Source organism: Podarcis melisellensis, assembly GCF_964234715.1.
Source record: "Podarcis melisellensis genome assembly, chromosome: 17".
Lineage (NCBI taxonomy): Eukaryota > Metazoa > Chordata > Lepidosauria > Squamata > Lacertidae > Podarcis > Podarcis melisellensis.
This window is the reverse complement of record NC_138534.1, coordinates 4,657,353-4,681,270: the sequence shown is the minus strand read 5'-3', so window position 1 is coordinate 4,681,270 and position 23,918 is coordinate 4,657,353. Positions and strand designations below refer to the sequence as shown.

General features: G+C 46.7%; 1 protein-coding gene across 1 annotated transcript; it reads left to right on the top strand.

The window, feature by feature from the left end:
- Positions 1-1,390: 1,390 nt before the first annotated feature.
- Positions 1,391-23,878, top strand: GNL3L (G protein nucleolar 3 like). Its single transcript, XM_081894342.1, has 16 exons — positions 1,391-1,506; positions 2,425-2,542; positions 2,648-2,685; positions 3,230-3,331; positions 3,684-3,800; positions 6,341-6,424; positions 6,544-6,679; positions 7,682-7,785; positions 8,663-8,807; positions 10,014-10,101; positions 15,139-15,316; positions 15,871-16,013; positions 17,160-17,296; positions 18,736-18,875; positions 22,175-22,346; positions 23,559-23,878. Exons 2-16 carry the CDS (start codon positions 2,533-2,535, stop codon positions 23,624-23,626), a joined length of 1,662 nt encoding a protein of 553 aa, XP_081750468.1. The 5' UTR covers positions 1,391-1,506; positions 2,425-2,532; the 3' UTR covers positions 23,627-23,878.
- Positions 23,879-23,918: the final 40 nt, after the last annotated feature.

Sequence of the window (23,918 nt, the reverse complement as noted above, 5' to 3'; positions counted from 1 at the left end):
GCTGCTGTGCACTGGTCCAACATTTTCACTGAGCTATTCAACACAACTCCTGGTCAACTGTTGTCAACTTAGCCCCTATCAGGATGCATTGTCTATTCGTCCAATTAGTGGCTGTTCATGATTCACTTTTTGTTTTTACTAACTAATTTGTGTCATCAGCAGAACATAGCTCAAATCCTAACTCCTCCTTATTTATGAACAAGTTCAAAACAGCTCGAATTGCAACATGAGTCCTTTTGGGACTTGCTTCTGACATCCCTCCAATCAGAGAGCTGCCCATTTATTCCTACTCTCCACTTCCTGTCCTCTTAACCCGTGGCTTCTAGGTTTACTCAAAAGAGACTTAGTCAAAAGATTTTTTTCCCAAAGCTTTCCTGCCTGTTGCTCTATTGCAGGTCAGATACAGGGCAAAATCAGATTTGTAGAATTGAAGATTTGCAGAATTTTGAAGATTTGGCATTCTTATGCGACAAAACCACTTAAAAATAAAGCAGACCTTTTGCAGTGATTGGAAAATTCACTGGAAAGAGTGGGGTTGCAATTGCTAGATGTGACCTCATGAAACTTCTCTACAAACCACATCAAGCTGAATGCTTAATAAACCGGTACACTCCATCAAAGAAGACCCTGGGACCAAATATATTCAGCACTGGGATTTAACAGGGTCTCCACCGAGCCTTTATTATTCACTCCCACCCATGCCCAGGGTATGAATATTTCTCGTTTGAGCCCTTCCCTTTTTCTTGCAATCTGATGCTTAGCATCATCTTTTGCGTTTCCTGCACGGAACTAAAATTCCATTTTTTACATCCCTTCCGCCGTTCTCTCCATCGCCTGTAGCGAGCACGGGGGCGATCGCATATCTGGTTTCCAGAATCGCAAAGCTTTCTATTAAACGCAGTTCCTGCAAACCATCGCTGCCTGCTAGTGCACCACTCAGAAAACCATTTCCACCGCACGTCTTGCAGCTTTGCATCCATGACTTCCTGCAGGTCTGCAACGTGGGGATGCTCACGTCCTCGAAGGGATTTCTCTGCAATGGGTTCTGCACTGCAAAACTCCCCCCCCCAGTGTCGGCTGGGTAAAGACAACAACCGAACCCCCCCCCCCGGCCTGCAGTTCTGCAAATCGGGTCGTTCCCCTGGCGGATTTCGCAAAGCTCTTCCCGTAAAGCTTTTCCTGCAAATTCACACGTGCAAATTTCCCAACACGCAAGGCGAGACATTTTTAATACAGCGACAGCCACAAGGGCTCTCCGTGCCTTCGCGCCAGCCTCCCCATCTTTCCCTGCCTCCCTTCCCTCTTTGCTTTGTTCCGATCCCAAGAAATCCCAACCCACAGGCGTGCAAACTCAGCAAAGGGAAGGGAGGGGCGTCCCGGGGTCGCGCGCGCCGAGCTCCGCCCTCCTCGGGAACGCGCAGGAAACCACGTGTCCCATCCAGGAAGCCGCGTGCGTCGTAGAAAGCAGACGCCGCCGCCCCTGGAAGGGGAGCTTCGACCTGGAGGGTAAGGAGGAGGATCGGGGCCGGAGGGGGCGGAAGGGCCGGGCATGGGGCACCGCGGCATGCAAGTAGATTGGCATGCGCGTGCTGGTTACGCGGGCAGCTTTCAAGCGCGCGACCCCAAGCTGCAGGCTGAAGTTCAGCAGGGGAGGCGGCACGTGGGTCCGGCCGATGGAATCAAACAGTTGGGAGATCTCGCATCCTGCTTCGTGAATAATCAAGGAGATCTTTCAAAAGGGTTACATGGCAAACCTGAAGCACCATGAACTGTGCAGGCTGTTTATGTCAGCCAGATTTAATATGCTTCCCTCGATGATAGTAAGAGGAAGATATTTAGCTCTCCCAGACGCAGAGCGTCTCTGCAAATGTGGTAGGCAGGAACCTGATACGTTGGAGCAAATATTCATTTCTTGTGATTTTGGCATTTATGCCAGAAGACAGTTGTTAGAGGCCTTACAACTTAACAGGCTCAGCTCTGTGCTGCCAATGGTTCAGGACCTGCTCTCGGATGGGAATGATCAAATTCCTTTAATAGTGGTTAAATTTTTGAGTGTTGTCCATGTGGAAAGACTGGGCCATTATAGAGAGATTTAGTGGTTCTTGATTGGTCAGTGATGTGGTAGTGTTAGACTGTATTATTTATGCAAATTGTTATGCCGAATTCGTATTTTCCACATCTGTATATGGTGTTTGTTTTATAATGCGTGGTTTGCTGTGCCTAATAAAGGATTGTTTGAATAAGATCAAGGGGATCAAGGAGGTGTGAGTGTCCTGTCCAAGGTTTGTGGGCGCTCTCTGCCTTGTTTGGTTATCTCTGTTCTGTTTCTCCAGCAACAAGAGATCACAGGGTTTTGGTTCCCCTCCGCTCAGATCTTTGGTTCTGAAATAGGGGTGCTGGTGGCACTTTTCCTTCCTTTTCCAGTTGCTGTTAATCAGATAAGAGAGCAACATAGAAGTTTATCCAGAGGTCACAGAAGCTCTCATCGGACAAAAAACAAACAAACCTCCGCCTCTCTCAGCTTTTGACACCATGTCAAAAAGTAAGTCATTTTGCCAGGTTTATGGGTCAAACGTTGCATTCCTACAAACTGGGGAACCCAAACGTAAAATGGTGCTCACCTTTGATTTTATTCCCCCTTCTGCAGAGCAGAAAAAATCCGGGAAGAGACAGAAACATGGCAAGGTGAGCAGAGACTGGCAGCACCAACCGTTCCCACTCTTCATAAGTCCTTTTGAAAAGTGAAATTTAGCAGGTGGAAGCATGAAGGGAGCCAACAAGGAAAAGAATTGCCAGCTGCACTGAAGGCGGCAGAGAGGTCAAAAAGTGGAAAGGCAGAGAGACATCTTTGGATTTGGCAGTGTGGTAGCTGCCGGTAATTTTAGGGAGCTGAGTTTCATTGGAGGAGAGGAGGCAGATTCTGTTTGGGTCAAAATAAGAGTTGTAAAAGACTAAGTAAGTAAGCTTCACTTAAGTTAAAATCCAGAGTACAGTTTGCAGATGTGAAACATAACAGTAAGGGAGTGGAAAATAACGGGAACTGGGAGGACTTTATTCCTAAGTTTTGAGGGGAAGGGAATGAAGCTTCTGACTGTAGCACTAGCTGGAAGAACAAGGGACTTTTAATTTTTACTTTCAGTGAAGCTAAGGTGAATTTCTAGGGTCTTCTATATCTAATGTCTCGTCCAGTTCATTGCCTTTACCAGTGTGTCTCCTTTGGCTTTCATAGAGAAGGGATGCAAAGCCTCATGGGAAAAAGGACCCAGGAGTGCCTCAGCTGTCACATTTCAAAGAGCATGTCAAGAAAGGAGCAGCACTAAAAGAGAAAAGGGTGAGATTAAGCAGTGGGGAGCCCTGCATGGGGAAATGAAGGCTGGCTTCTTCGAGTTCCCGGTTTCATTCCCCAGTTTGGGATCAGTGGTTGGATACCAAACCTTGGCTCTAGAGCAGCCTTTCTCAACCTGTGGGTCCCCAGATGTTGCTGAACTACAACTCCCATCACCCCTAGCTAGCAAGCCCAGAGTTCAGGGATGATGGGAGTGGTAGTCCAACAACATCTGGGAACCCACAGGTTGAGAACCGCTGCTCTAGAATCTTAGGTTTCAAAGAGCCTGAAAAATGGGTCTCTTTCCAGTGGAGCTCGTGGCAACCTCTTTGAATTAAGGCTTTGCACATCCTCTCAGGCTACAGAACTGCAGGAGCGGCAGCGAACGGCACGGCAGAAGGAAATCAGCCGGTTCCGGAGTTTGGAAGGTTTGCAGAAGGATGCCTTGCAGAGACAGCAGAATTTTGAACAGAAGGTACTGAAGTTTCAAGGACATCCAAGCCGACTACAGTGGGACCCTGTTCATATAGCTGTTTAGAGACTACTGTATTTTTCGCTCTGTAAGACGCACCAGACCACAAGACGCACCTAGTTTTTGGAGGAGGAAAACAAGAAAAAAAATATTCTGAATCTCACAAGCCAGAACAGCAAGAGGGATCGCTGTGCAGCGAAAGCAGGAATCCCTCTTGCTGTTCTGGCTTCTGGGATAGCTGTGCAGCCTGCATTCGCTACATAAGACGCATACACATTTCCCCTTACTTTTTAGGAGGGAAAAAGTGAGTCTTATAGAGCAAAAAATATGGTACTTGTCTGCCTCCTTTTTTGGAGACCCTGTAAGGCAGAGCTGGGGAACCTTTTTCAAAACCGAGCGCCTTGTTCCCTTCTCTCTGTGGCACCTTCCAGGGCCACATGCCAATGGTGTGCAGGGACAGAAGCAGAAGCAACAAATGTGGAGCAACAAATGTACATTTCCCCTGTGTACTGTAAGCTAGTTTCTATATTCTCAGGCCTCTATCCTGTGTTCCATCTAGACAAACACAGAGCATCATCAGCTCCATGTTTTCCCTGTCTTAACAACTTGCTGATTGTGCCCAGGCTTAATAAAAATAATAATAATTTATTATATATACCCCGCCCATCTGGCTGGGTTTTCCCAGCCACTCTGGGCAGCTTCCAACAAAATATTAAAATACAATAATCTTTGGAAGAGCCTCCTGAGAGAGGCCCCATCACTGCCTTTGTTTAGACAGCCATTCTCAAAATGTGGATTTACTCCCTAATGTGAATATTCCTGTTGCTCTAAAATGGCTTGTTTTTAGGTTTTGGTCATATTTTTATATTTTGTGTCATGTCGTCTAAAGCGCAAGCTCCCTTGTGTAAAGTTGTAGAAGGGTAGGATAGAAATTATTGTCCTAAACCCAACCCATGGGCTTCTTGGTTTCCAGACAGTGGCTCATAGTGCCAGTTCTTGTAATTCTGCTTATGCTACAAGCAAAATTGCAATTCACCTTCCATGCTGTTCGAAGCATTGGACTTGTTCCTTTATATATGTCCCACTGGGTTCCATTCGCCCTGCCTTATTTTTTTAATTTATCTTTTACTTAGTGTTAAAATGCTTTCCCAGCTGTAATTATAATTAATAATATTTATTATTTATTAAATTTGTATACCGGGGATAATGCTGTAAGGTTATTTAATTTATTTTTAAGCTAAAATATGAACTTTCCAATGGAAGCCAAGGCCCCGAAAAGACTCAATATGGAGGCCAAATGGCCAAAATATTGGGAAATAATAGAAAAAGATGGAGATAATTGGAGGTTGCAGAGTTTGGAGAAACTAAAAGATAAAGTGCGAGATTGGTTACATTATGCTCAGCTTAAAGAAGTTTTTAAGTTGGATAAAAAGATAGGATTCCAGGTGGAGAAATCAAAGTTAGAAACGGAATTGTTAGAACCTAGGGCCAAGATACTCTCAAGAATGTATAACTTGCTGCTAAAATGGAACACACAGGATGAAACGGTCAAATCGGCTATGATAAAATGGGCACAGGACATAGGGTATAATATTATGTTTGCTGACTGGGAAAGGTTATGGACCACCGGTCTGAGATTCACGGCATGTAATGCCCTGAAAGAAAATATTATGAAAATGATATATAGGTGGTACATGACCCCAGTCAAGCTCGCAAAAATATACCATTTGCCAGATAATAAATGTTGGAAATGTAAAGAAACTGAAGGAACCTTCTTTCACCTCTGGTGGACCTGCCCTAGAGTTAAGGCTTTCTGGGAAATGATATATAATGAGTTGAAAAAGGTATTTAAGTATACCTTCCCTAAGAAACCAGAGGCCTTTCTTTTAAGCATTGTCGGCCAGAGGGTGTTAAAGAAAGACCGAACATTTTTTATGTATGCAACAACAGCAGCAAGGATACTTGTCGCTAAACACTGGAAAACCCAAGATTTGCCCACACTGGAAGAATGGCAGATGCAACTGATAGACTATATGGAACTAGCAGAAATGACTGGCAGAATCCGAGACCTGGGAGAAGAGGCTGTGGAAGAGGATTGGAAGAAATTTAAGGACTATTTACAAAAATACTGTAAATTGTATGAATGTTAAGAAAGATGTAAGATTATCAACAATATGGCACCAATAAGTTAGTTAAAAGGAATATGAAGATAAATGTAAGTACAAGAAAAGATAAATTTTTGGATAAATATTATGTTAAAATTAAGCTTTTAAGGTTTGGGTTTAAATTATCCAAAATTAGGGATACAATATTGGAAAATTATAATATAAGAATTGAAACAAGCTAATAAATTGCTGGGTAAAGCTTGAAAATGTGGAATGCAGGAATGAGAGTTGTGAGGAAGTCCAAAGAAGTGAAGAAAATGTGGATACTGAAAAGCTATATGTTATTTTGTTTGTTGTTTCTATTGTATTAAGAAAATCTTTAATAAATATTTATTAAAAAAATAAAAAATAAAATATGAACTCTTTCTCTCCCTGCAGGAGATGGATCTGAAGCAACTGGCGAAACATGCCTTGCTGGAGAAAGACAGTTCCTGCAAGGCCTATTATAGGGAGTTCAGGAAGGTCAGTGGGACTTCTTGTCACTTAGTGTGGGGAAAGATGCATCTGCTCTGAGCGCGACTGTCCTCAGGGGCTGAGCCGGTTGTCAGGTGGCAAACTCTCTTGGCCTTCTCTCCCTGTAGGTGGTGGAAGCAGCTGATGTGATCCTGGAAGTTCTCGACGCTCGAGACCCCCAAGGCTGCCGCTGCCCCCAGGTTGAGCAGGCTGTGGTGCAAGCTGGAGCTAACAAGAGGCTAGTCCTGGTGTTAAATAAAATAGGCAAGTGTGAAGGCCAGCCATGTACAGCTCTCTGGGAAGGAAAGGGGGTCTGGCACTGGTATGCTATGATTCTGGTCCTCTCTGGTGTGTTACTCAAGGATAGCAGAGTGTTAGACGCTCTCGTAGTCAGTGTTCAGCAAGTGTTAACCAGCATACCGCACTGTTGTATTCAGGGTCTGTGCTTCTCTCCCAGAATTCAAATTCTGGGAGGGCAGTCCAGAGAAGTACAGTGGTACCTCAGGTTAAGTACTTAATTCATTCTGGAGGTCCGCTCTTAACCTGAAACTGTTCTTAACCTGAAGCACCACTTTAGCTAATGGGGCCTCCTGCTGCTGCCGCACCGCCGGAGCACAATTTATGTTCTCATCCTGAAGCAAAGTTCTTAACCTGAAGCAATATTTCTGGGTTAGCAGAGTCTGTAACCTGAAGCATATGTAACCCGAGGTACCACTGTACATAGAATAAACAGATGAATTACAATAGATGCTTTTCCATAATTTTATTGTGATTTCAGGGTTCTTGTATCCAAATAATTTGGAAACAAGCTTTGGGGAAGCCGAGAAGGGCAAATGAGAGAGCGGTAGAGGCTTAATGACTGATTTTCTGCAACCATAAGCTTAAGAAGCTGAGTTGCAGCCACACAAGCCCCTCGTTCCTTCCCTTGCAGGTGTGAGTGATTGAACAGGCAAGGAAGCCTTCAGTTAACTCTGATTTCCCATTTTCACTCAGCTGAGCAACTGTGAATAACAGCTTCAGAACCAGCCATGCTAGGAAGCTTGTTGGGCTACTGCAAAGAGAGGAGGAAAGGGGCTGCATTCACACCCAGAATGCATTTTTATATCTCAGCTTATTAAACTCAGACATTACTCAAAGCAGCAGTCCAGAGGGGTTTGGCAAGGCTTGGCAGTTGGTGCAAAGATGTTTTGTCCCTGGAGACGTGCTTGGTATTCAAGCATTGCTGAGGATCCTAAAGTTAACTCTTCTCTTCTGTTCCTGGCCCAGATCTGGTATCTAAGGAAATTGTAGCAAAGTGGCTGAAGTACCTGAGGAACGAATTCCCCACAGTGGCCTTTAAAGCTTCCACTCAGCAACAGAGCAAAAACCTGGTAAGTGGTGCTGGGATTTTGCAGTGGGGCAAGTGAGTGACAGCTTTGGCCAGTTATTAGTTTTCATTGAAAGCCATTTGGGGAAGAATGGGCTTCAGCCCTCTCCTCTTAAAGGGTTCTGCCGGCCAGTTCTGTTTCCACCGATTCCTCTTACTCCTTATTACTGTTAACACAAAGTTAGCAACTCTGAGGCCAAGTGGCGCCTTTCCAGAGGTATCAAGGTGCTGATTCCTCATTGATGAAGCCCAGGGCGTTTCCCTTTGGGACGGGGAATTGGAATAGTGTGAGCTATAGGGTGGGACATGAAAGCAGAGATCTGAGAAGGGACAACCCACCCCCAATTTGTGTGTTCTGCAGTGACAGGGATTTGGGCCACAAAAGATTAGAGCAGATTTTCTGACTAACGCTAAATGCTGGCTCCCTCGGCCTGTAAAGCGCCACAACCCCAGAGTCGTCTGCGACTGGACTTAACTGTCAGGGGTCCTTTACCTTTACCTTTTTTTAACTGTATGTGAGACTCCAGATTACCAGGGGTGCCAACTTGAATAAAATGTTGGGGACAAGTAAGCCCCACCTCCCACAATCGACCGCATGACAAGGTGCATGCACACCATTTGAATGGCAATGCCCAAATACTTTATGGGGTGGGGCGAAACCCTGTTGGCCCCTAGGAGTTGGCTCTTATGCAGATGATCCATAGCCGATATTTCCTTTCTCTTTTATTGTTTATATTCCTTGATTGTATTGATTGTTGGGGGGGGGGGGGAAACAGTAAAACAGTAAAGAAGAAAACCAGGCCATTTTTTTAAGCGGCAGAACTTCTGGCTGCAGGTGTGCATCACCCCCTTTGCCTGCTTCTCTTTTTCCCCACCTCCAGCAACAGAGCCGAGTCCCCGTATCCCAGGCTTCGGGGGAGCTGCTCAGCGGGGGAGCCTGTGTTGGGGCAGACTGCCTCATGAAGGTGCTGGCCAACTACTGCCGGAACCAGGATGTCAGGACGGCCATCAGTGTTGGGGTTGTGGGTGAGTAGGGAGCCCCTCTTGGAGGGAGGTGGAGAGCCGCGCGGGCGGGGGGGAAATCTCTTAAATCCTACCCCCATTGCTCAGAAAGACATTGGGATAATTTGAGGTAATTTAATTATGTTTTAATATTTTAACTTTTGTATGTTTTAATGCAGAGTTGTATTCTTTCTTGACTTTATTTTGTTATCTTCTTGTAAATAAGGGTTTTGTAAATGAGGGTTTGTTTTTTTAAAAAGTTAAGCAGTGTATAAATTTTGTGAAAATTTGTAAAATATGGTAGGAATCGAAGCACTTGGGTACCTTTCCTGATCTTGTTAAATATCAGACCTCTTGCCTCTCAAGTCCAGATGAGCCGGCAAAGTTGTGCCAAGGCTGCATGTGTGGGTACGCACATTGTAAGAATAATCATTATTTATTTATTTATTCCCCACCTTTCCCCTGGCAGCGGTTCAAGGCTGCTTAGAGATAAAATTAAAACAGCTAAAAACAGGGGGGGGGGGACCCCAGCATTAAAAAATAATTAAGCATTTATAGCATATTATGTCTATTCTGTTTAAAACATATAGTCACAACAAAAGCAGTATAGCACCAGCTCCCTCTTTAAAAGCAGCCCATTCCCCAAAGCCTGTTGGAACAAGAAAGTCTTCACCTGCCCATGGAAGGACAGCCAGGAGGGAGCCAGTCTAACTTCTCTAAGGAGGGAGTTCCAAAATTGTCTGGCCACCACCAAAAAGGCCCTCTCCTTCGTCTCCACTCAGAGAAGGGCCTCCCTCAAAGATCTCAAAACCTGGCCAGGTTTGTAGGAGTGAATGCAGCCCTTCAGATAGCGTGGCCTTAAGCTGAACAGGTCTTTATAGGTCATAACCAGCACTTTGCATTGTGCCCGGAAACAGACCGGAGCCGCTTCAACAAGGGAGTCATATGCGGCACATCAAAATGGCTTACTACTGAGTAAGGATCCTGCCTGTTGGTGTTGCTGGACATGAACCTTTGAAGATGCCTTTGTTCTGGCTACTGGCACTCATTCATTCAAGGAGGAAAGGCGGCTTGTGGGCAGCTGTGCCTTCCTTTTCGGTGCTGCCTTATTTTTGCTGTAGGGAGTGGGGAGAAGGAGGTGCTCACATAGGTAGAACTAATCTTGAGCTGGAGCAGGGGGCAGGTGCATTTGCTGATGGCTCTGCCCGCTTCTCCCATCTCTCACTGCAGGTTTCCCTAATGTCGGCAAAAGCAGCTTGATCAACAGCTTGAAGAGGAGCCGGGCCTGCGGTGTTGGTGCCACTCCTGGCGTCACCAAGTACGTGGCAGTCCTTCTGTGCATGCTGTAGAAGCCAGGGTTTGGGAGTGGGGGTAGTTCTCCCTTGAGCTTTGTCTATGTATGGCAGCGGTCCTCAACCTCTGGGTCCCCAGATGTTGTTGGACTACAACTCCCATCATCCCTGAGCTCTGGCCTTGATAGCTAGGGGTGATGGGAGTTGTAGTTCAACAACATCTGGGGACCCACAGGTTGATAAAGGCTGAGGTATGATGTCTTCTTAAGGCCCTTCAGTTCTGTTCCAGGTTATCTGTAGAACCCGCAACATTTTAGGGTGTTTGTGAGCCAATCAGAGGTGTGGCCGCAGAACAGCATTGGTTGTGGGGGAAGGAGAGTTTTGGATCTTGTGTGTTCAGGCCAAGTTGGATTTCAGGGCAAGGAAAGGAAAGGTTGGCCAGACAGTGTGCGGGGAAGGGGAATGATGAAACTGTGGATGCACTCCAGCTCAGCAGTGGCACCTGTGACATCCCCCCAGACGCTGGGAAGGGGCTGTGGGCCTCAGAGACACAGGGAAGAAGATTTGTGCTGTGGGTCTTAAGAGATGAGGCAAGATGCATCCCTATACCCCCTTTCCTGTGACAGCCTGGACCATAGTTTAGAGGTCCCGGGCCCTAAGGAAGTCAGACTATCCTCCACCAAGGCCAGGGCCTTTTCAGTGATGGCTCCGACCTGGTGGAATGCTCTGTCCCATGAGACCAGGGCCCTTCAGGATTTAACCTTCTGTCGGGCCTGTAAGCCAGAGCTATTCCACCTGGCCTTTAATTTGAATTCAGCCTGATCTTTTATTTCCCTTCTCTTCCCTCCCCCTCCCCTTTTATGAAGATTACCCTCTCTGAAACCCCACAGTTAATTCTCCCCTGGCCTCCTCATTGGCCCAAGTAGGACCAATTCAGCCAGCTAGCCCTGGGGATTATCTAATGCTTATTTCCCCTAAATTGATTTCTGAATTTTATTGTTATGCATGTTTTTATACTGTATTTTATGCTGCTTTTATAATTAAGTCTTTTAAATTTGTTGTTAGCTGCCCTGAGCCTGGTTTTTTGAACCGGGAAGGGCAGGGTGGTAGTAGTAGTAGTAGTAGTAATAATAATGATGTAGCTTTGGGGAACTGCAGAGGCCTTTTGAACTTGTTCTGCTTTATTACTTACAGTGAGCTCTTTCAAAACAGAAGGATCACCGTGTAAAAAGTAGCCCAGGTCTTCCCATTGCTTGGGAGCACAAGGAATGTTGCAAGATGGAGGAGGCATTGGGGGGCAGGTATCCTGCCAAAGAGAGATCAAACTGAGTGTTAGGTGGTATCCTATAGCACCTTCGCTATAGGCAGATGCTGGGGGATGAATGAGAGACATGCTGGTAACTGTCTTGCTCCTCGGCACTCTGCTTATTTGGCCGATTGGTTGCAACTTAAAAATGATTAAATTCACAACAAAACTCCCAATGGAATAAATTAAAACCTCAGAATAATTAAACAGTTAAAATACAGCCTCAAAATAAATAAAAGCCATTTAGTCAGACCAGATAAAGGACTCCTTCAGAGGCACAGACTATTTTGCCTCTAAAACTCTGTTGACAAAATGGACTTTGTGCTCTTTTTCTGAAGGCCAGGAGAGATGTCTGGGGGGTGGGGGTGGTTTTGCAACACGGGGACTGCAGCTCCGGGTGGACTTTGAACAGAGAGGCCTGAAATCAGATTCCTCCTCCAATAGTCCACAGGCTGTGGAGCGTTGCTGTCACTGAGCATGACCTACCTTACAGATTTGCAGTGAGGATTACAATAGCAGTGGGGGTCCCTGCATATGCACCTCTGAGCTCATTGGATGAAGGGTAGGACAGTTGCGTGTTGAGACCCCAAAGCCGCCCCCCCCTGCTGAGAAATAACACACACAAGGACACGGGTATTAGGTTAATGTTATTGGGCAAATTTTGGCCACAACTTTATTGATTACAGAATGTGAGCGGTATTGACTTAGGCACTGAATGGTGATATAATCGTGCTCCGGCGGTGCGGCAGCAGCAGGAGGCCCCATTAGCTAAAGTGGTGCTTCAGGTTAAGAACAGTTTCAGGTTAAGAACGGACCTCCGGAACAAGATATATGACTATATCTGACTCCTACCCGCAGTGCAGGAAGTCCGGTAAGGGTAAACCACCGGAAGGGTGAGCCCTGTCGATGCAAACCAACTCAAGCTTCCCCTGGTGTTCCCATCGGGGTCCTGTCAAGGCCCTAGCCCCCAACCGGGCTTCGGACAAGATCAACACCCCATGATTCCTTTAATGGAATACCCTTAAGCATGGAGGGGCGGGTGATGGCCACACCTCCCCTCCCACACACAAGGTCAATCAATGCTTAACCGCAACCCTAACAAAGTTGTGACAATTGCTACGAGGAAGGGAAAACCAAATGGCCAGTGCCAATTTGCCAAGTGGAGAAATTCCTACCAGGCCCCTTAACGGGGACCAACCGAGGTCCATAGCCAGGTCAATGCCTAAAACCTGCAAATTAGGGAGGGACAGTGGGTGATTGAGGAATTAAATGGTCCCAGCCACACACACACCCGGCCAGTGGATTGGCTGGCCAGACTCTGACGTGGCTGGTGTTGTAAACAAAAATTGCCCTTTTCCCTTATGGGGTATCCAAGAGCCCATATAGAGTCCTTACATAGGTTCCCTATTGGTTGGAGAAGATTAGAGAGGCCGACCAGAGAATATTGAGAAGCAAAGCAGCTAGTAAGCTTGATCTTTATTGATCTGTTGCAACAGGGTGCTCCCCTCACAGGCAGGAGAGAGGAGGAACCCAGAAAAATGGTGTGCAAGGCCTTATAAAGACTTTTGAAATTGCCACCCTGTAGATCAAGTCCACCCCCCAGAAACATCATACATACATCACAGAAGGGGTGTAACCTAAGACCACCCCTCAGATACATCATACCTACATCACAAAAAAGGCAGTCTAAAACAGAAATTTGAACGTTGTTTTTCTCTTGTCTGGCAAGTTACTTGATTGGATTTTCCTTGGAGCCTGGCTAGTCTTGTATAATGATAAATACAGTGGTGCCCCGCAAGACGAACGCCTCGCAAGACGAAAAACCCGCTAGACGAAAGGGTTTTCCGTTTTGGAGGCGCTTCGTAAAACGAATTCCCCTATGGGGTTGCTTCGCAAGACGAAAAAAATCTTGCATCCCCCCCCGCGGGTTTTTTTCGCTTTTTTCTTGCTTTTTTAAAGCCGCTAAGCCGCTTATCAGCTGTTCCGCTGATAAGCCGCTTAACAGCTGATCGCTGGAAGCCGCTTGACAGCTGTAGCGCTAATCCGCTAAACTGTCAATGGGCTTGCTTCGCAAGACGAAAAAACCGCTATACGAAGAGCCTCACGGAACGGATTAATTTCGTCTTGCGAGGCACCACTGTACTTAGTTCCTGGGCCAGGTCACAGGCTCACACCCTATTCAAACGCAGACATACCCTTAGGACAGGATTTGTGAAGAAAGAGACAATGGGAGATTTCCCACTTTGACCTTGCAGAAAAAACATTTGTTCAGTTTAGGAATCAAAATGGTTCCAGATTGGTCTTCCTGTGCTGATCTATGTACGTGCTTGGTTGGTACGCTTATGAACATTTATCATATATCTAAGACCTCAAAGTTCCTATCACACCGGGATCCTCCGGGCAACGGGGGACCAAGTCCCCTGCCACCGGAGGGGAGTGGGTGGCCATGCGGTCCAGCACAACTCCTCCCCACGGTGGAAGTGGAGCAGATATGCCTGGAGTACTGTGCCCAGTTCTGGGCACCACACTTTTAAGATGCGTATTGTGAGAACATAAGAGCCTGGTTGCTGTACCAGTGACCCATCTAGTCCAGCATCTTGTTCCCTCAGTGACGATTCAGATGCCTGTGGGAAACCGACAAGCAGGACCTGAGCACAAGGGCGCTCCCCCCTCCTGGCTTGTCCGACTAGTGGCCTTCAGAAATCTCCAGTCATGGAGGCAGAGCCGTAGCCATCCAACAGATATGCGTTCAGAAGTGGGTGGCAAAGATGGTGGGATGCCTAGGGATGCAAGTCCTGTGAGAAAAGCTGGAGGTGGCCTGGAGAAGAGACAATTCAGTGGTGGTATGGAAGAAATTTCAATATTTGAAAGGCTGTTGCACAGCTGACAGAGCAGATTTAGTTTCCTTTGCTCTGAAGGAAGAGGAGGGCCAGGCTTAATAGTTGCAGATTCCAGCTAAAGACTGGAGTGAGCTTCATTATTTTTTACTAAATCATTTTTATTGATTTTCCAAATTTTAATGAATCAACCACAAATTAAAACAAATTTAATACATCCCCCCCCAAAAAAATTGGCTTTCCACCATCTGTTATCAATGTGTCCATAATTTCCTCTTGTTGCTGCATTGTTTTCTTGGTTATTTCCAATCCACATTCCACTCCCTGTAATTAACCTCACATTACAATATTTTTTTTTTGTTATTTTTAACTTGTTGTCTTTAACCATCAGCTACCCACTTGCCAGTTCCTGCAAGGTTTAAAATTTCCGATATCTACCAGTGAGGTTACTCATCAAATAGATCAGCTGGAGTGAACTTTCTGATGAAAGGAACTGCTCAGAAATAGGACAGACAGTCTCAAAAGATTGTAGGCTAGGCACCCCCAAACTCTGCCCTCCAGTTGTGTTGGGACTACAACTCCCATCATCCCTAGCTAACAGGACCAGTGGTCAGAGATGATGGGAGTTGTAGTCCCCAAACATCTAGAGGGCTGAGTTTGCCTGCACTGGAGAGGGAGCTGTAGGGTGAACATTTCCTGTGTCATCAGGACACTGAACTAGATGACCTTTGAAGTCCCTGTCAACTCTGATTCCGCAATTTATGAAGTGTGGTAAGATAGACAGCTGGAGCAATAATGGTTGCTCTACGCTCTACCTTCATGACAGGAAGGGATACAGCACAGTGCTTTAGCAGATGGTGCTAACAGGTGGAGGGGCATTTTTCTTGGAATAAGTTGCCTCCCTCCCTCCCTCCTTTTAGGTGCCTGCAAGAGGTGCAGCTGGACAAGCACATCAAACTTCTGGACTGTCCAGGGATTGTCGTGGCTTCTCCCACCTCAGATGCCGCCATGATCTTACGAAACTGTGTCAAGATAGAGCAACTGGTTGACCCCGTGAGCCCAGTGGAGGCCATCTTGAAGCGATGCAACAAGCAGCAGGTAGCTGTGGGGCAGGGCGGGGGGAGGCAAACAATTGGGCAGCGGAGAGCCAGGAATTCTGAGCTTCTCTCAAAGCTTTAGGGAAAATTGGGAGAGAAGAGTTGTAGAGTGGCAATCTTAATTCACTTTCACTGATGTTAGCTTCTTAATTCCCTTAATTCATTGATGTTAGCTTCTGGGGGAAGGGTTGTTGTGGTTTTTCTGGATTAAATCCCAGTTGAAAGGAGTGAGTGTGCCCTCCAGGTTCCATCCACTCAGATGCAATTTCGGGCAAAGGTCTTAGTTTAGAGCAGGCATCCCCAACCTGCGGCCCTCCAGATGTTTTGGCCTACAACTCCCATCATCCCTAGCTAACAGGACCAGTGGTCAGGGATCATGGGAATTGTAGTCCAAAACATCTGGAGGGCCAAAGGTTGGGGATGCCTTCAAGAGGAGCATTGTGAGCCCTGAGTGCTTGCCAGTCAATCCTCCTCTTTTTGCAGGCATCTGAGGAGGATTACTACTAACTGGGCAATTGGCTTCTCTCTCCTCTTCTCTCCACCCCCCCCCCCCAGATTATGCAGCACTACCGCGTGCCAGATTTCCAGGACACCATGGAGTTCCTGGCTCATCTGGCCAGGCGTCAGGGAAAGCTGAAGAAAGGAGGGACGCCTGACCACGAGAAGGCAGCCAAAGCCATACTAAGTGACTGGACAAGGTGAGCAAAGGACATAATTATTATTATTGTTGTTGTTGTTGTTGTTGTTGTTCAAAGCCATACTTAGTGACTGGACAAGGTGAGCAAAGAACTGCCCTATACCTGGAGGTCTCAGGGCCATTCACAGAACAGAATTTCAACAGGATGAAGGAACTTTTGTCTCATGCAGCAGATGGTGATGATCAAGTAGACCTGGTGGAATGCTCTGTCCCATGAGACCAGGGCCCTGCAGGATTTAACTTCCTTGTGCAGGGCCTACAAGACACAGCTATTCCGCCTGGCTTTCAATCTGAACTTATAGCCTGATCTTTTATTCCCCTTCCTTCCTTCCTTCCCTCCCCCTCCCCTTTTTATGAAGATTACCCGCTCTAGGATCCCACAGCTAATTCTCCCCTGGTCTCCTCACTGGCCCAAATAGGACTTATTTAGCCAGCTAGCCCTGGTGGTCATCTAATGTTTATTGGATGGATTTCCCTCCCCAAATTGATTTTTGAATTCTGAATTTATTGTTATTCAAGTTTTATACTGTATTTTGTGCTGTTTTTTGTTGCATCAATTAAGTGTTTTAAATTTGTTAACAAACTGAGCCCAGTTTTCTGAACCAGGAAGGGCGGGGCATAAATAAAAAATATTTATTTATTTATTTGTAAATAAGTGTTTGCCATTGTTAGGGCAGGAGGGGGGAACTTCTTCCAGAGGAAGGACCGCCTTCCCTTGAGGGCAGCCAGGGTGGGCGGGGCCAGAGGCGAAGTGGGCGGAGCAATGAACCTAAATTTTACCTTTGTGCAGTAGGCAGGTTCACACACACACACACACACACACTCCTCTGTATCCTCCATAACAGGAAGCAAGAAGCATTATCCGAGTTCAAGAACACATTCCAGCTGGGCAGAAACACTTGAGGGGATGTAAAGCAGGGCTGGTGCCAGATGTGGCCTAGGGAGAGCAGGCAAGGTAGTGTAATGTTCTGAGGACTAGATGGAGCAGCCCCAGGCCTGAGTGTTTTGTGGCCCCCAGTTCTAATCCAGTCTCACGTGGGCAAGGACCAGCCATGGGGGAAAATGGATCTGAAGGGTTACTTCCTCCTTCCCCGTAATGCATGCTGCTAATATCAGTGTTCATTGCTTTCCTTTTTGTCCCTGCTAGTGGGAGGATCAGCTATTTCACACACCCGCCTGAGACCCACACGCTCCCCACTCACATCAGCGCCGAGATCGTTGCGGAGATGGGCAAGGCCTTTGATTTTGAGGCACTGGAGCAAGAGAACGAGAAACTCTTGGCAAGTAAGTGACAGGGCAGAGAGAGAAGCCGAGACACTGTGATTCTGCTTCCAGCCATTCCAGCTATTATTATTAAATTATCTATACAACCTTGCATCTGAAGATCGCAGGGCAGCTTTCAGTATACAGTGGCACCTTGGTTTAAGAACAGCTTAGTTTATGAACAACTTGGATTAAGAACGCGGCAAACCCAGAAGTAGGTGTTTTGGTTTGTGATCTTTGCCTTGGAATAAGAACACGTTTTGCTACCTGTTGAGTGTGTTCCATTTGTAAATTGAGTCCCCCGCTGCTATCGGAAAGCACGCCTTGGTTTAAGAATGCTTTGGTTTAAGAACAGACTTCTGGAATGGATTAAGAGCGTAAACCAAGGTACCACGGTACAAAAATACATACAGTGGTACCTCGGGTTACATACGCTTCAGATTACATACGCTTCAGGTTACAGACTGCTAACCCAGAAATAGTGCTTCAGGTTAAGAACTTTGCTTCAGGATGAGAACAGAAATCGTGCTCTGGCGGCGCAGCGGCAGCGGGAGGCCCCATTAGCTAAAGCGGTGCTTCAGGTTAAGAACAGTTTCAGGTTAAGAACGGACCTCCGGAACGAATTAAGTACTTAACCTGAGGTACCACTGTACCATAGTATCAAGTAGAGCAATACCCCCCCCCCCCAGTTTAAAAGGCCATAGATTGTACAGTGGTGCCTCGCAAGACGAAAATAATCCGTTCCGCGAGTCTCTTCGTCTAGCGGTTTTTTCGTCTTGCGAAGCAACCCTATTAGCGGATTAGCGCTATTAGGGGCTATTAAAGGCTTAGTGGCTTAGCGGCTATTAGCAGCTTAAAAAAGGGGGGGGATCGCAAGACTCGCAAGACGTTTTCGTCTTGCGAAGCAAGCCCATAGGGAAATTTGTCTTACGAAGCGCATCGAAAAACGGAAAACCCTTTCGTCTAGCGGGTTTTTCATCTTGCGAGGCATTCGTCTAGCGGGGCACCACTGTATACTCAAGCAAGGGCCTGAGAGAAAAGGAATGTATTTGCCTGGTGCCCAATGATACGTAGGCAAGCCTTGGCACCCACCCCTACAGTGGCTTCTCTCATCCCACCCTTGTTCCCAGTGTGGCTCTTCATCCCTTCTTCCCTGGCTGGAGGAAAGACACCAGTTGTGGTTTGCCTCAGGTGCCCAAATGTCTTTGGCTGGCCCTGCTCCTGGGTAGAGGGCAACCTGGCCTTGCCACTGTTTCCTTGGGATGAGGGAGATGGCGATCTATGAAGTAGATGGATCGATCTATCCAGTAGATGGACGACCAGATTTTGCTCCTGTTCTCCTTTGGTCAGAGATGAGTCGCCACCTCAGCGTGTCCTCCTTCCCCACACCGCTGTCCCTTTTCATCAGTTCAGTCTGTTGCAATTCAAGAGAGGTGTTTCACAGACTTTACCTGTTGCAGACTTGCCCTCGGGCCCTGCTGGCATCACCTTGGAGGGCTCTGGCCTCACCACTGGAGAAGAAGCTGGCATGGAGGAGGAGGAGGAACTCTGTCCTCAGGACCAAGGAGAGGTTAAGATGGAGGAAACTGGGAGTGAGGAGGTATGTTATAGTTTTTCTTCTTCTCGTCTTATTACCATGCATTGGACTGCAACATACTACGCATTGATGAAATGATGAAACAGAAAAAGCAATTAAAAAAAAAAAGTCTGTAGTAAATCACACTGAGCAAGTTAGCCTTTTATTAGCAAGAACAGGCTCTGCATCAGAGTGTCAGGTCTATAGTGAATTCAATCCCAGGAGGTCTTGCCCCCACGAAGGAGTTATTGAGAATGAAGGTACCTCCCCCCCAGCTGCTTAAGTCCCCCCCTTTCCAGGGCTTTCCCCAAGCAATCAGAGACTGCTTGTGTGAAGCTAACTTCTCTTCCACCCTCTTCCTGCCTTTCCTGGTTCTGGGAGATGTGGGGAGAGGAGGGGGAGACACCCGTGGCTCTTCACCAGCCATCTCTGCCTCTTGGCCTCCCTCCTCACCTGCTTCACCTTCTGATTCTGCACTTCTCTCTGCCGCAGACTCTCCCAGCTCACTAAGCCCTGTTACCTCTTCAGCTGCTGCCACTTCCTCCTCCAAGTCTTCTCCCTCTGGCCCCTCTTCTCCATCCCACCACCAATCCCTGGGCTCTGAGTCTTCTTCCCTTGGAGGTTCCCCAGCTGGTTCCTCCCACCACCCCTCTGTGTCCAATCCATTTGTGACATCCAACTTCAAGATCCTGGCAGCAGTTAGGGCTTGGGCTTGTCATGGTGCTGTTTTAGGAACCTAGGAAGCTACTTTATCCTGTGTCAGGCCACTGAGCTGCCTAAGTCAGTCTTGTCTACAACAGGAATGGGGAACCTCTAGCCCAGGCATCCCCAAACTCGTCCCTCCAGATGTTTTGGGACTACAACTCCCACCATCCCTAGCTAACAGGAACAGTGGTTAGGGATGATAGGAATTGTAGTCCCAAAACATCTGGAGGGCCGAGTTTGGGGATGCCTGCTTTAGCCCATGGGTTGTTTTGGGGAAGCCACACCTGATGTCAGAGGTGGGTAAGGGTAGGGCTTCAGATTGAGAGCTTGATTGCTAGAACAAGGTGTGTGCTAAACAGCTGATGAAGACGGAAGCTGCCATAGAGTCCACTTCTCCCCGCCTGGTCTGCTTTTTGTAAATATCAGAGCCCTTTGCAAGCCTTCCCACGCTCCTCCTCTACACCTCCAACAATGGAGGTGGAATAGAAAAAACACAGGGAGGATTGCTGTTGCAAAAGGAAATGAGAGAAAATGCAGGATTCCTTTTCTTGCTTAACAGAGGGTGGTGGTTGTAGGAAAGGACCTAAGGGGAGAAAGACATTCGCAGTAGCAGGAAGCTTCTCTCGCTACCTTCTCTCTCTTCTCAGCTGGGGTGGGCAGTAAAAGGGCAAAAGATTCCCCTTTGTCATCCTGGGCCCCTTTCTGCTGCAGGAACCCCACAATATCATGCGATAGGTGGACAGCCCTGCTCACCTGTTAAATTTGGCCCACAAGGCTGACCCTGATAAAGATTTGACCCATGGAGCGAAAAGCATTCCCTTTTCTTTTTTTGTGTGAAGACTTATTCCTGTCAGAATGGCATTTATTTTTCCCCTATACAGGAATTATTATCTTTTTCTTCTTTTATTGGGTTTTATAAACAAGAATAATGTAAAACATTCCCTTTTCCAGTCAGACGGAGGTCTCTCTCAGCCCTCCCTGGAGATCCCAGGGACTGAACCTGGGACGTTCTGCATACAAAACAAATGTTCTGACACAGAGTTGTCAGGTATCATGTTGTGGAATATTCAAAACTTCCCCCCAAAATTCCCAGGTTTTTAAGAATTCCCTTTGTGGTTCATTTTAAATTTTGAACTAACTTGATGTGTAAAAAGAATACTTCGGTGAATTCAGAATTGTGTGTCTGATATTTGAAGTAGCCATTAGAAGAGCGCAAAAGTGGAAGTGTTGTGGAGTGTGAAAAGGGGCTTGAGGGAGCTGCTGGGTCCCCCCCCTTGATGTCCTGCAGCCACAAAAAGTTTTTGTGGGCTGTTTCCTCTCTCCCCCACCCCAGGTTTTGTCAGGAATCTTGTGACTGTCAGATAGCCAAATCCACAGGCTTGTGGCTTTACCTTCTTGCGATGCCACAGCATAGAAAACACTCGAGGTCTGTTTGGTTTTTGGCTAGAAACAGAGGGGCAAACTGGAAGACGGAGGTGCCTGGAATGAGAGAGAAACTCCTTCCTCATACAAATTAGGAACAGCACTGGCAGCTAATGCCAGAATGAGAAAGGAAGAGAATGAGAACTCTCTGCCGCCTAAAAGACAAGATTCCTTTTATTTAACTCCTAGAGTAATGTTCCAAAAAGCACAGTACAAGATGAAATATATGTCATGTCAACAGGAACAGTCCCTTGCCAGCTATGGACTGAAACAGAGAGGCAATGTGGTTTAGGGCGAATGCATGCCGGACTTTGAGCAGGGAGATGGCGAAAAACTCTGGGTGGTCGTGTCTAAGGCTCAGTTTTGCCCATCTTCATTTGGCGAATGATAACCTTTCATGTAGTACCTTTAGCCCTGGATCCACAGTGAGGCAAACGACAGTAGTGTTACAGACATGTAATCGTGATCATAAGCACACGTATGATCTTTGATCTGAATGGCTCCCATTTTGCACTAACTAGCTCAGAGATCTGGGAAAAAATTGGATGGGCTATCCATCAAGTTCAGTGCCAGCTCTCCAAATAAATACTTGTAGCCACGGCTGTATGTATTGAAATGTCACAATTCTGCATCAAGAAAATGTGGGATCTCCAACCTCTATAAATCAGGTCACTCCGTGCTGTTTGCCCAATCTGATCTGTAATTTTATGGGATGTTAAGGCCCCGAAGTAGTTGACTTCAAGTAATCTTATTTCAAAAGCTCTTAGTTGCTTATATGCTGCCACTTCTTTTCAACACTTGTGGGTTGTTGTTTTTTTTTTGCAACCAACAGGTCTAGAAACTTGCTTTCTCTTTTTAAAATGAAAGTTCAGATCAGATTTCTGCACACTGTGCTTCTTTGGAATTGCACAGCACGCGCAGTCCTGGTCATAGCACCCAGGATAAGGCTACTTTAAGAGTATTCCAAAGAGTGATTTTTGTTCTTAAATATTTATAGTGCAGTTGTGGCTGCAGTAACTGGGCCATGGCAGTATAACGGTGACTGGGCAATAACTTGAGTTTAGGCATTGCAACTAATTCTAACCCAGCAGCCTCAAGAACTTAAGCCAACTGCTAGAGGCTGGAATCTTCCTTGTTTTATACATGCTAGAGAATGAAGCTTAAGATGAAGGAGATCTTCCTTTTGCCCTCCCTAGTTTGGCGCAATGACTGTAGAGCTGAAAGCCAAGAACAAGACCCTAGTGGAAGCAGAGAAGTCTGTGCCAAGGGCTCCTAACCTAGCAGAGATCTCCGCCTTGGACCCTCTGCACCAGGGGCAAGGCCTGAAAGCTGCAAGCAAGAGGCGCAAAAAACAGCAGAAACGAGCAGGTAAAGGAGGCCCAGAGCGGGAGCAGATGCCTTGCTGAATATCTGCAAAATATTTATTTTCTCAGTCACTTCCTGGGAATCACCTTTCGATTAAATTAAGGGACTGGAGCAAGTAAGGCTGTCCTCCTGGAAAGATTTAAGAGCTGTCATTTGGTCATATTCCTTTTCTTTGTTGTGGGGGTAGGGGGGGAAGAGTGAAAAAATAAAATTCAAGATCCCCCAATTGGAATCCCCATTCCCAGTAGATGGGGACAGAGCCTTGCCCTCTGTAGCTTCTTCCCGGATGGGGTTCCAGGAGAAGTCCGTGAATGTCCCACAACATAACATTTCTGTGACAGAGCCTTCACTGTTCCTTTTCAGTAGTTCCCAGGCTTCAGGCACCCTTCCGTTAATACCCTTCAGTCCGTACATGGGAATCAGTTAATATGTCCCATCCGTGGAAGCAATGTGCAAGGATTTCTGCTTGCACAGCAGGACTCTCCCGCAAATCCTCCCACCAGTAAAAAAGGTAAAGGGACCCCTGACCATTAGGTCCAGTCGTGGCTGACTCTGGGGTTGCTGCGCTCATCTCGCTTTACTGGCCGCTTTTGGGTCATGTGACCAGCATGACTAAGCCACTTATGGCGAACCAGAGCAGCGCACAGAAACGCCGTTTACCTTCCCGCCGGAAGTATTTATCTACTTGCACTCTGACATGCTTTCGAACTGCTAGGTTGGCAGGAGCAGGGACCGAGCAACGGGAGCTCACCCTGTCACGGGGATTCGAATTGCCGACCTTCTGATCGGCAAGTCCTAGGCTCTGGTTTAACCCACAGCGCCACCCATCCCAAAACAGTATGTGGAGGCATATTTTATTTGGCCAGCCAAAACGATCAGAAAAGCACAACATTGAATTCCTCCCTGTATGATTTTTACTGTCATCTAATCTTCTCCTTCACAGCCAGGAGAAAGGATGACACATTTGCATGTACATCATTCACCTTTCCTCCCTCTCTTCAAATGCCGAGGGGACAAGACTGTCCTTTCCCATCAGTTTGTTCCATTAATAGCGGCTGCCTGAATCTGATTAGGCTACTTCCCTGCAAACCTAAAATGGCCAGCCAGCTGCAGCTCCTCCTCCTTTGCATGCAGTAGCACATTTTAGAAAAGAGACAAGAGGTTTCCAAGGATGCCATTCAGACATCTAACCCCTTTTTATCTTCTCTTCTGCAGAGAAGATTGCCACCAAGCTCTCTGCAACCTTGACGGCAGCCATGAATTTCAGCTTGTCAGATGACTAAGAAAGGGGGTGCTGCATTGTGCAGAAGACGAGGACGGTCGCAGGGAATTTGTTTACCTACCTCAGAAAGGCTGCCACTGTGGCCTGCCACACTTGGCGGGAGGAGAAATCCCTTGCCTCCTACGATGGGCAGGATAACATTGTGGGAATCGACAGCCTGAAGCCTATGCAAAACGCAGAGTTGTTTCTGTAAGAAACTATTTATTAACAGGTTAAAAATTTGAAAGCATAAATAAATCATGTCTCTAAAAGACCCTTTCCTCAGCTTTATATATGCTGCAGCAGACTAACTT

Coding starts and splice junctions, on each gene's coding strand:
- GNL3L (XM_081894342.1), top strand. Junction 8,808..10,013: donor CATCAGTGTTGGGGTTGTGG/GTGAGTAGGGAG, acceptor CTCTCACTGCAG/GTTTCCCTAATGTCGGCAAA. Junction 16,014..17,159: donor ATACTAAGTGACTGGACAAG/GTGAGCAAAGGA, acceptor TGTCCCTGCTAG/TGGGAGGATCAGCTATTTCA.